At 41.3% G+C, this 12,513-nt stretch overlaps 1 protein-coding gene across 2 annotated transcripts in view; it reads right to left on the bottom strand.

Annotated features, from left to right (window-relative positions):
- The window catches only part of LOC131581708 (glypican-5-like), a 341,002-nt gene that overhangs the window by 215,467 nt on the left and 113,022 nt on the right, over positions 1-12,513 (bottom strand). Inside the window, exons 4-6 of one of the 2 annotated variants that reach the window (XM_058844269.1) lie at positions 9,718-9,848; positions 5,378-5,437; positions 3,758-3,883 (exon numbers count right to left, since the gene is read on the bottom strand). In XM_058844269.1, the coding sequence (XP_058700252.1) occupies positions 3,758-3,883; positions 5,378-5,437; positions 9,718-9,848 (317 nt within the window). The remainder of the gene's footprint in view (positions 1-3,757; positions 3,884-5,377; positions 5,438-9,717; positions 9,849-12,513) is intronic. The other variant, XM_058844270.1, reaches the window with a different exon arrangement.

Below are 12,513 nucleotides of genomic sequence, written 5' to 3'. Positions count from 1 at the left end.
TCAAAGAGGAAAAACAGTTGCTGTAAAATATCTTCTCCCCTGTCCCCCACCAAATCAGGGTACTACACATCAAACCTGCACACTGCAGTGACAGGAGTGTGAATTTATACCTTTGAACTCCTCACAGCACTACAAATCCCAGCAGATATGGAGAAAGGAGAATGAGAACTTTGGAGTGTCTCAAATGTTTATGTAACACCAACTTTGAAGTGTGCCACACTCAGAGTAACCCATTCCAGCTGAAATCCACCCATGCACACTGAGGAGACACCTGTGCAGTGGAAAGCAGTGTCTGACCAGCAGAACCTTTCTGCTTCTGCCATCACCAGTGATATTTCAGATCAGGCTAACTGGCATTAACAAAAAGACCATTTCATTTGGAAACTCAGAAAATCTCCTCTTGAAATGGAGAGGCAGCAAACACAAAACTGCCTAGAGTGATTTTCAGAATGGTTTTTCTTTCTTCACTCCAAATAAATCAAAGTTTGATCTTCTGATCCAACAATTCTGTGTAGGATCGAAATTAGAAATGGCTACAGCTCAAAGAGCATCAAGCTGAGACCATTCATTAGTGCATGGATGATTTTTACTTCAGGAATAAGATGCTCAAAAGAGCAATTAAAAGAAAGAAAGTACTCCTGGTGCAAGTATTTCTAATTCTGTCCTGAACTGACACTGGAGCATTCCTAGCAAAGCCATCTCTTCCTGTTCTCTGAAGAGCAGGCCAGAGGCATAGCCTCAAAGCAGTGGGAATCTCTTTTTATGGTGTATTTAACTGGCAGCTCAAACTTCTTTTTCCTGCAAGCACAATGATTTAAACGCAACAAAACCCAATCCAAAGAACTAAACTAAAATAAAAGGGTACAACTCTAATTCTGTTTATCAGACCTCAAGTGCCCTCTCCACCAACTGCATGCACGATCCTCATTTCTGAGTAATAATTTCATATTGTTTCAGGCTGCATTTGTGTGTCAAATTTTTTTTAAAGCTTGGATTTGTTTTTCCTAAAGAGCTGGCGTGCCGGTTAGCACAGAGCATAAATAATGCTCAGCTTTCCAGCAGCATTATGAAATGCAAGGAGTGTGAAGGAAACAGGAACTGCAGCTGTGGCAGCCCCACAGCCCCAGTAACCCTAAACTCGAGTCCAGGCAGACCCATTGGGGTGATGTGTTTGCTGACCCACAGTCCATAAAAAGGATTTATTTTGAGTTCAGAGCTGTTTAATGCTGCTGCTATTTAATGCCCTGGGAGAGGAGCAAGAGCACAGAGGAATTCATCTCCAGGCAGCACCAGGACAGGTTCGTGCCTTGTAATTTCTCTCTCCTTGCCTCCTTTGGGCTCAATTCTCTGTGGATACAACTTTTCTCTAGTCTCTCAGCCTCCTTTGGGCTGAATTCTTCTGGGATCCTCCCTCGTGGGGAGTCCCACTTATCTCAGTCTTTATGATTAGAAGAAAACTCCCGAGCTCGTTAGAATCTTGTTTCTCGTGTTTATTGAAGGATCCTTACAAAACTTAACAGGTCTCTCCAGGCTGGTTACAAGGTTAATCTTTGCAATTTGGTACATTTCTTTCTTCTGATGGTACAAACAAGGCCTTGTGGCACACTTTGTGTCTGATACACAAAATGGCCCTGAAATACACAGTTCTTTTATCTTTATACCTATTTTTACCCAATTAACAATAGACACGTATATTATTTTTCTTAATGACCCAATGACCCATCACCTCTGTGATGCACTGCGGCATTTTCTATCCAATCACTCACTATTACCCAAAAACCTCCAGGAGAAGAACATGAAGAAGAAAGAAGAAGGAAGAAGAAAGAAGAACCCTAAATCCTCCATCTTGTCTCCTGTTCTCTAAACCAACTTTTTCACCCAGTGATTTAAAAAAAACTTTCTAATCTACACACTTACACTTTTAGCTTTTTTCATCTAACTGTAACATTTGCTTTCATGTATCACCATAAAAACATGCTCATGAATTTCACATTATATGAAATTCAGTGTTTTTCTGGATCTTATAACTAAGTATCAGAAACAAGGGCACACACTCTGTATTCCAGACTCCAACACCTGGGGACAAGCCCAGCCCATAAAGCAGGTGATGAAAGGAGCAGGATGTGCCAGCCAGCAGCTCTGTGTGCTGCTGGGGGGCACCACAGCCTGCCCAGACAGTCCCCTCCCCTTAAGGCAATCAATACTGGGAGAGAATATATAAATGTACAATATTTATATATTACTGTGGTTTACATTATTTAGATATCTCTCTATAGCTGTCTGATTAATCCCATGAATTTTTGTTTTCTGTTTTGTCAATTTAATATGTTAACTACAGACATATATCTAGGTTTGGTGGCGGGTCTGGGTTTTTTGCTGCTGTCATCTTTGGGGTAGGTTGTTTAGGTTTCCTTTTTCCTTTATTTTCCCTTTGTAATTCAACCTATGAAGGTATCTCTTATTAGCCTTTTCCCTGCTACTTTTCCCAGCTTCTCATCCCTTTCAAACCTGAAACTATTTCATATGTCTCCAGCTCTGGGAAAGTTACAGACTGACAAAGGAACAAGAGCTTTCCCCTTCATGCCTTTCTAAAACACATTTATCAGCAATTTCAGTGGTTTGGGTTTATTTTAAACAAGGCAAGATAAAAATTAAAAGTAACATCCCCCTCTAGGAAATTAATACAGAAAATGTTTGGTTTTGTTTGTTTGGCTTTTCTTGGTTTTCTTTTGGCCAGACAGTTTTTTGTTCTAAAAGTTAAGTGTGCTTCCAACAACATGGCACAAGCAAAAGAGATTCTGATACGGAAATATGGATTAATATTGATTAGAAACACTGATATTCTTCCTGTTTCCTCTCCATTACGTTTACAGTAAAAACTTCAGTCAGTATTGCAATCACTATACATCAATATTTGGAATATTGCTTTGTTGCCAAAATCTTCAAACATATGCCCTACAATTAATTTGTAATGACAATATGTATTGAAATATTAAAGCTATTCTTGGATATGTTAGACATGCATTTATCTCCAATTAAGCTGAAGTTATTTACACATGAGAAAACTCAACAGAGCTATGTGGGAGTCAGAACCCCTGTTAATGGGACAGACAGTAAGTGTCTGTCTTTGCTCATATCATGTATCATATCATATATTTGGACACATCTTTGCTTCATCTTGAAATTATTCAGTGAGTTCCTACAAAACAGCTTTTTTGTTGACCATGAAAATTGTTTTAAAGCAAGGAAACAGAATGCTGGAACTTTATCTTTAATCACTGCTACAGACCACAAAACCCACTTCAGAAAGAAGTATCGTGAAAGCAAACACAATCCCATGGAATTTCTCTGTTCTGACAAAAAGAAATTTCTGGAGAACATTCACTGGCTCACTTCCAACCAGCTCTCACTGCAAAAAGTGATGTATACTTTGACAGTGATAGTAAAGATACAGTTGTGCTCTAAACATCTCTTTTCTCCTCAGGGTGCTGTTGCCTCGTGCTATACAGAGTAAAAGAAATGACAGCAACAAGTTTAGCTCGTGGAAATGCAAGTGTGTATTTCAGTTTAGAGTCTAAAGGGTGATGGGAAAAAAGCTGATAAAATACAGCAGGGAGAAAAATCAGCTGACAAATCAGAAAGGTCTTTTCACCCTACACAGCATCTACACCAGCATCTCAGAATGCTGCTGAACCACCAGAAGGATGTGTAGACACCTCTTTTCACCATTACAGCAGATTTTTACTTCTAACTTTACCTTTCTACAACATCCTCTCCATTCCAGCAGGTCGAGCTGTCTCTCATCACCAGGTCTCCATCACAAAGCCTTTCTGCTATAGAGGCATAAAAGGTTCGGGATCGCTTCATGTAATTGATGAACTCTCTGCAATGTAGAAAGAACACATTTAACACCACAACAGTAAACTCAGCAGTTAAACCCCCTGCCAGCCTCACCCTCCACCACATCAAGACTTTAGAAAATAAGTCATCTGAATTTATTTCTATCTCTAGTGTATTTTTTACTCCTTATAGATCATCCAATTTTACCCAGTCCAGTGTCAATACACATAATTATACACATAAAGGGTGCTTTTCACATGCTGTGTTAACATGTCTCTCACTAAATCTGATAAAAGGCTACACCTACTCTTTATAAACAGATTAAAAAACATCATCATAAAAGGCATGGCCAGTACAGACAGTGTATTTCTGATGACTGTGTATGGAAAAATGCCTTGAGGGCAAACTGTTGCTTCTTTTCTGATCTGATTATATCTATAATATATACCCAGCTGAGGTAGCCACCAAAACAAACTAACAAAACCAGTGTTAATTCAGCACACAACTGAGAGGATTTCAGGAGAGAAATCACCCACTGCACTGCCTCAGCAGCTCCTGTTTGGTGTGTTAGAGATGTGCAGAACAGGATTGAGGACACAGACACAGCCAGAGCTGTCACTGAGCTCTGTGCTTGGCTCAGAACTCCATGGCAATTCCTTGTGGAGTGCAGAGCTCCAGCCTGGCAGGCACTGGAGGTGCCTGGGGTACAGCTGGATGGAGCTGGGCACAAACCAGGCAGGATTTCTCCTTCCTTAGCAGCAACAGGTGCTTGAAACAGCATCCAGTTCCACTGGGAAATATCTTATCCCTGCGAGAGTGAGGCAGTGGTCATCTCTCCCAACACCTCTCTTTATGCTTTATTTATCATTTCTCAAGTGTTTAACCATCCCTTTTACCTTCTGTGATGAAATCCTGCTCTAGATAAATCAATCATCACAGGCTCCTAGGAAACTAACTTAGCCTAACAGAGCAGGAAAGGCAGGAATTAAAGCAAAGAGCAAAGCAGGAATTTGGGGGCTTACAAAGAGGTAATCAGCATTTCTACCTCTTGAGTACCAACTCACAAACACGAGCTCTGAGTATTTCTAGAGTAAAGGCAGGCCCAGCCAGAAGGCTGCCTGGCAGAACAACCTTAGAGGATCCAAAAGGAAACACAGATGTCAGAGATTTCACAGTTTCTAAGGCAGAATCTGCTTTGAAGGAGGAGACCAGCACCCTTCTAAGAGCCTAAAGCTTGCCTTACTCAGCTCAGCCCAGAGGTTTAAACTCCTCTGCATTCTCAGCAGAGTGGGGCTCTGACATTTCAAAGCAGTATCTCAGCAAATGCACAATTCTCTGTCCGCCTCTCAGTCTTACTGAGTGAAAATATTTACTTTTCATCGCTATAAAACTAAACACACCAGGGGAGAAAATGTAGAGTTTCCCAGTGGCCTACAATGTAAAAACAGCAATCAAAAGTTTTCCAGCTCCTAGGTTACAGCTGGCAATGAGCTAGGTGTAGAGACAACAAAGGATGTCACCTTGTTTCCATTCTTACCGAGAGATTTTTTTCAAACTTCTTGATTTGTCATTCTTTGAAGCTTTCAGAGGCAGAGAACTGCAATAGGCCGGGGAGAATAAGCATCAATCAGGAGAGGTTGGGGAGTAGGGAAGAAGCAGGAATTCAGGCAAATGAGGAAAAGAAATGAGAAACAAAAGAGAAAAGTAAAAATTATTTGAAAGAAAGGTCATCAAGCACATGCATAGGACAATACAAGAAAATAAATAAAGAGGAAAATTATCATGAGATTTTTGCAAAGTATACATGCAATCAAAAATGTCAATTCAATACTGGAAAAAAAGTACAACTGAGACTGTTTGTCCCAATCATTTTCAAGTAAGAGCAGAATTACAAATGCAGCACACACAGCAGAAAGCTGAAAATAAATTCAGTGGTACTTAAATTAAGTGTAACTGATACCAAATGGAAGAACTGTAAATACAAGAAGCTGTACAAGAAAACAATGGCAAACAGTTCAGAATGAGAACCACGGGGAGGGGAATACAAACCAGCAGCATTCATGTCCTGGTACAATGAGCAATTTACTGCCTGTTAATAAATAATATAAGTACAGGTATTTTTTTTGCTGTTCTGGGATTGCACCACTGAAAAAACACCAAATTTTGCAAAACTGGAGATACAGACTTTCAGACTATAGTGGAGGAAGAGCTGTGGAAATAACCCTGGTGGTTATTTCGTGCTCTCAGTGGAGAGAGCAAGCAGCACCTCCAGCAGCTGATGGCAGGAGGGACCTGCACTGACCATCAGGGGAGGGGCACCTCCCTGCAGGAATTCCAACACAGCCACTCAAAAAAACAAATGGAAATTTCTAACAGGGAAAATCAGCTGAAACTTCAGCTCAGTGGTTCATGTGCATCTGACATTAATAATCTGGTTTATACTAGCACTTTATTACTCAAATGTTAATAAAATCATGTGATGTCTGACCCAATAGATAGTTTGTTTTAAATGAAATAGGTATCATTGACTTCAAACATTCCCAAAGGAATTCCTAAATTGTTGATTTTAAGATGAATAAAAGATCTGTAAATTCATGGCATAATAAAGAAATCCCGACAAAATATAATTTCAAAGTCTTCCTGCTCCAATCAGGGACCTAATATGTTACAGTTCTTTGTCAAACAAATTTTATTTACAGCTCTGTAACCAGTCTGTGTTTAGTGGTTTGAAATGCTCCACGGAGCAAAGATGCTAAAAAGCAGGTATTCAACTTTGCTGGGACACCAGACCCTGAGCAGAACAGTTCTTTGTGCTGAACTCAGCAGTAACATTCCAATTTACTGACATTCTGTACATGCCATTTGCATTCCCTGGACCATCGTATGGTTTCAATTTTCTTGTCATCTCTATTACATGTTATAGTAACCTCCACATGAAAAAATGACTGCAGCAGCAATGCTGCCAGTTTCAGTTAATCCCTAACTATGACTGTGTGATGGTAAAAAAAATAATAGTAATCAATTTTATGCTTTCCAGTTTAATCGTAGGAAATGGTTTCTTGCAAGATCATGCAACATTTATTCAAGTTTCAGCTTCTTTAATTATTGTCCCTGACACTTAAGTGATGCATAACAAAAAATATGCAGGAATGGAATGCAGAGTAAAATCAAGAGAGATGGGAAATCTCCCAGGAACTCATGAGAGCAAGAGGAGAAAAGGGTTCAACTACTGCAGAAGGGGTTCCAGTTGCTCTGAGCATTCGGGGACCTGGCAGATCTGCCTGTGCAGAAGAGTCAGGGGTGAGGAGGGCTGGCTCCAGCCAGAGCACAAACAGCTCCCCCTGAAGAACCAGCAGGGGCCAAGGGACACCATTTAACAGCCCCCTCATCCTGCAGCAGCAGCCCTGGCTCTGCTCCACAGCTGGAACCAGAGGTTCTCCAGCTCCTCGGAAAGGAGCCCCATTTTTTACCTGGCCTAGCAGAGACCCAGCACCTCTGGAGCAAAAAACCATCTGGCTCTGGGGTGTTAAGGGCATCTCTGAGCAGGTTGTACACAAGAGAGCAGAGGCCACTTGATTGTGGTTTCTCCTCCAGATGTGCCAGCCACAGAGGTTCTTCTCTTCCAGCTCAGGAATGCTCTGACACATAAAGGAACAAGCCACAGCTTTTCTGTTTATTTGGAGAGTGTTGGCTCATTCCTTCTCTTTTCCCTTCCTTACCCTAAAAGGCTGGAGGCATGTTCCATCCAGCCCCTGAATTAAAGGATCATTTGGAAGGATGTCCATTACCCAGACCTCCAGACAGACTCAGCAGGCCCAGGGTGACCTTGCACCTGAACTGACAGCAGCTGACATTCCTCTCCATTTCTTAAAAGCACCACAAGGAGGGGCTTCTCAAAAGATTCATGGAATTACTCTCATCATCTGGCCCCCCCTGCAGCAATTTTCTGTCACTCTAAGTGCATTTTACACAACCCACTGCAGAAATTATTTCACCCTTGTATTACAGATTTTTATTACCTTACATTGATTTTTATTGATATCATATGTGATTAAATGATGGTGAATGAACAACACAATGATGCAGCCAATCACTGTGTCTGTCACTCTATGGTTTCACAATTGTTTCCAAGAAGCAGCAGTACAAGCTTCAGGCCATGTGTTTTATAGGAAGTTGTGGAGAATAGCTTCAAATTTTCCACTTCTTACTATTTATGGCATATTTCCATCATTCATTTTTGGTGCACAGGCTCTCCACAATACCCATCAACACTGTAATTTAGTAATTTTTCATGCTAATTATATAAGCAGGGACTTAGTTTAGTTTATATAATTAATTTTCAGTGTGCAGACCAATTCTGGCAAACTGTCTAATTTTCAGTGCATTAGTTCATTTTCTTTTCCATCCACAAGCCTTACATTTTAAAAGGTCAATATCCAAATAATTCTAGATGGCTGGGAAGGGGGGGAAGCAGACCCTCAGGTATGAAAGAGCAATTTTCATGCCATTGAAGACACAAACCTGCAACATTTTAAGAGATTACCTGTTCATAGGTTGGCAGTTCTGACTTTTGATCTGCCAGTGTTAAACCCCAGCCAAGTCAATAAGTTACACAGAAGATGGTCCAGGGCTCTGTGCTGCTAAAAGCCTATTTCAATAATTGTACTACAACTGTTCTTTAGATTTTTACTGCTGAAGTTATTAATTTAATTTCTGTAATGCTCCTTTTTTCTGATTTGCTTGGTAAAAATTGATTAACTCCAAGTGCTAGCACAAACTGTTATGGTTTGCTTTTAAAATACAAAAGGATAAAAAAATTATCACTATCACTCAAAAAACATCTCTTGCTGTTATTACTTTTATCTTTTAAAACAGTGGTTTTTTTCCATTCATGCAAGCTGAGAATTAAAACAGAAATGGATAAAAATCTCATGTTCACAATTGAAACAGCAGAACCCAGGCTGTGGAAATTTTAACACTGCTGTCATCCACTCATCCAACAGACAGAGGTACCCATGGACTGCCTGGGCAGTTCAGATGCTGCTTTTGGACACAGGTAAGCCCAGCACAACTCCACTGACGTGCCTTGGTCCAGATTAACTCTGCTCTTACAGAGGACATTGTGCCAGCCAGAAACTGGCACTGGGATTGTATGGGCAGTTTGCTCAGACATGCACTCATGTATCGTGAGTGGGATTGCAAAAAAATCCTTTCCTAGAATGTCCAGAAAGCCAATTCAGGAGCTACACAAGGCAGAGTGACAGGAAAAGTCAGGGGATCTGGGAGCAGGGACACTCCTGTCCAGGCCAGGGGCAGAACTCAGCTGCAGGTGTCTCAGGTGGGGCACAGCTGAAGAGGAGCCAAGATGGACACAACAAGCCTAAAAAACTCTGTCAGCTCCTTCTCTGTTATGTAACAAATCAGGGAGATTCCAAAGGAATCTGCCCAGTCCAGTGGAGTCAGGGATTAACTTGGTGTCAGGGCAATCAATCTTTCCTTTTCACCCCATCCTCCTTCCCACCTCTACCCCTGGACAAGCTCATGCCCTTACAGACCTGGGAAGTCACATTTCAAATCATTTAGACTCAGCTGTGGAAATCAATTTCCTCAGACTTTGTCAAGGAAAAGCTTTCCCCATTTTCACTGAAAGATTGTGGAATGAATGAACACCTTGGTGTGAAGCAATGATGTCAAGTCTGGCCTTTCTTGGATGTGATGCCACAGAGTCACCTGTGTGACTGCCAGTGATGGCAGTGCCTGGAGAGCACACAGAGATGGTGACAGAGCTGTGGCTTTGGTTTAAACAGTGCAAAGAACCCACAGCACAGATTATGAGGCTGAAGGTTTGTTTCAAAGCAGCTGCCAGCCTAGGGTTACCTTCTTTTATTGTTCAGGCTGGTGTGAGCCATCACAAACGTCTGGGTTTCGGTCACTTCCTTCACTGGCACAATATTGGCTGATGACAGGTTCCCTTCTTGCTGCTTGGGCTGCCCACACACTTTATCAACCTGGAAGAAAGGGAGAGAAAGGAAAACGGGCTGTGAGTGGAGAAATGGATTTACAACCCCACAAAAGTCTGCCTGTGCCTTGCTGCCCGTGCTCACTCCATGAGACATTGTCTGGGGGAGGGAAAGGAAGGACAGAAAGGAGTTTTCCTTCAAGCAGCTGCAAACAAATGCCTGGCAAAGGAAGGACCAAATTCCAAGGCAGGGCAATGAACACCAGAAAGTGAGAAGTCACAGATTTCTCAGTGGCTACCTGGACTACAGCACACCTGGAAACAGGCTGAGGTCGTGACTGATGAACTTTTATTTAGAAAACAAAAAAATTTAGAAATAAACTTTTATTTAGAAACATACCTGGAGTTTAAATGTACACAGATATTGGTGGAACATCTGCCCCATGCAAAAAGAGCAGAGTCTATCAGGAGTTTGAAGGGGTTTGTAATCAGTAGATAACCAATTCTTCCAGGCTTTAACCAGGCCATGTAACATTGCTTGGTCCTCACTGCCCTTCCTGAAGCCTCTCACAGGGATCTGGTATCAGTCCAGGAGAAAGCAAGCTTGTGTTTATCCTTTCTGCACCCTGGATCTGACACTGCTCATGTATCTTCACACATTTATTTGCTGTAACAGCTTTAAGTGACAATAGGAAGACAAGTCTCTTTTCCCTTTCTAACCCCCAAATGAGTAACCTTGATGTTGATGTTTTACCTACACTTAAATCCCTGAGCAAACATGAAGAGACCACAGAGGAAATCCTGCTCTGGGCATGGAATCACACAGAATTCATCATCCCACACAGCCCTGGGTTTGGTATCCTTTCTTTAAGGTTCCCCAGAAACCAACCAGGTGAGATGGATTCTTCCTGCTCTGTGAACTCTCCTGCATCTTTAGAACCTTTACAAATCTGCTGATGACTTCAGGACTTTGTCTGTCCCTTTGCAGCACTATGATGCAGATGTCAGCACAAGCACAGGACAATCTTCTCTGCCTTAGCCCATTTCCTCCAGGAAAACCATGACTGTGTGAAGCTGACATCCTCCTCTGAAGAAACAGGCAAACAACGTGGAGAATTGGAAGCTTTCTAGGCACGACAGTTACTGTCAGCTTCAGTTGCATGAGTTCCAGCCCAGTGCAGTCTAATATGCTGTGAAGAACCTAAAACTGCAGCAATTGAATGGAACATACTGGATTAATCCTGACACATCTCCAGCAGCCAGGGTGGGAGCCAGCTGCCTCACTCAACACCACACTGTGAACATTGCTCTGGTCTCACCAGGGACTAGCACTGTTTTAAAATAAAACTTTGGGAAATTAAAGAGTCTATTCCAGTCCCTTCTAAACTTCTGAAAAAAAACCAAAAACCCCACTCTATGCAAATGAAAATATAAAAAAAAAATATAGCCTTTTGAAGCCTCTAGAGCTGGACAGAGGGTATAAGACAGCTGGACCACATTCCTGCACAGGATGCTTCCTCCCCTCCACCCCAGGCTTCCCAGGGCTCCTGCAGCACACAGACCCAAATTCCCAGCACAGGTCTCTGCAAAATCCATCTCAAATTACATCATGTCACTAAAGTTCATGTTTTCAAATTACATACACCTCAAATCTTGTCGCTATGCATTTGAGATTGTTCTTACCAACTAAAATCAGAGTGGTTTGCAGAAGCAATGTGGTTCTCATATACATAAGTGATGGAGAACTCCCAAGTTTTTTGTTTTTCCCCAAAAGAAGATTCAAAGATATTTAAGTCATCATTTCTGCTGTGAATCAACAATTTAAGCATCCAATTGAAAACACCAACTTTGTTTTGATTTGAATTTTTGATGCTATAGTAATGACTCTTTATAGTGCCCAGGTTTCAGTATTTTCTGTGCCAAACCAATGCTTTAGGGCTTTCTTTTTAAGCAATAGTAACAGTTTCCTGCATATCAAACAAAACCACATCATTTGAAAGAAAAAATTTTCTCAGTGGAAAATTTTAACCACTTCTACTCCATTAAGAATAAAGTTATTTCTGACATAAAAGGGCAAATCACACTTCTTTTGTCACACAGGCTTTTCAGTGCCTTTCTTCTCAGCTCAGCTCCCCCCAAGCCAGGCAGTCCCAGCAGCTCCTGTTTGGTACATTTGTTTCAGATTTTGAATTAGTTAAATAGAAGTCTGACTTTTAATTTGTTTTGGTTTTTTGGGGTTTTTTTTATGTGGACTAATTTTCACATCTCTCCAACATACATATTTTTCTGCAAAATAAAACAACAGAAAAGCCTGAATTTTACCAGCTGATTTGAGCAGCCACAAAGCTGATGGCACAAATGAGAACACTCGTGTATGAAAAACCATCTCAGCTTCCAGATGGGCCATTTATGAACCATCAGATAATGTTGTGTAAATTGAAAAGCATGAGGCAGGCCATAAAAAAAAAACCCAAAAAGGTGTTTTCTGGAGCTGGAAGGTATTTTTTCAGCATCTGGAATGTACTGACACAAGTTAACACAGAGTTTCCCTCCCATCCTAAGGGCACCACACAACTGCACTGCCAGTTTCACCCAGAGCTCCTGAACCAAACCTCACCACTCACAGCAAAAACAGTGAAAAACCTGGAAATGGGGACTGGAATTTTAAAGCTCTTATCTTAATGTCAAGGTCTAGGACTTGGAAGAATCAGGAA

The sequence above is a fragment of the Poecile atricapillus genome, chromosome 8 (genome assembly GCF_030490865.1).
Source record: "Poecile atricapillus isolate bPoeAtr1 chromosome 8, bPoeAtr1.hap1, whole genome shotgun sequence".
NCBI classification, from domain to species: domain Eukaryota; kingdom Metazoa; phylum Chordata; class Aves; order Passeriformes; family Paridae; genus Poecile; species Poecile atricapillus.
The sequence above is the reverse complement of the archived record's forward strand: the minus strand, read 5'-3'. Positions and strand labels throughout refer to the sequence as shown.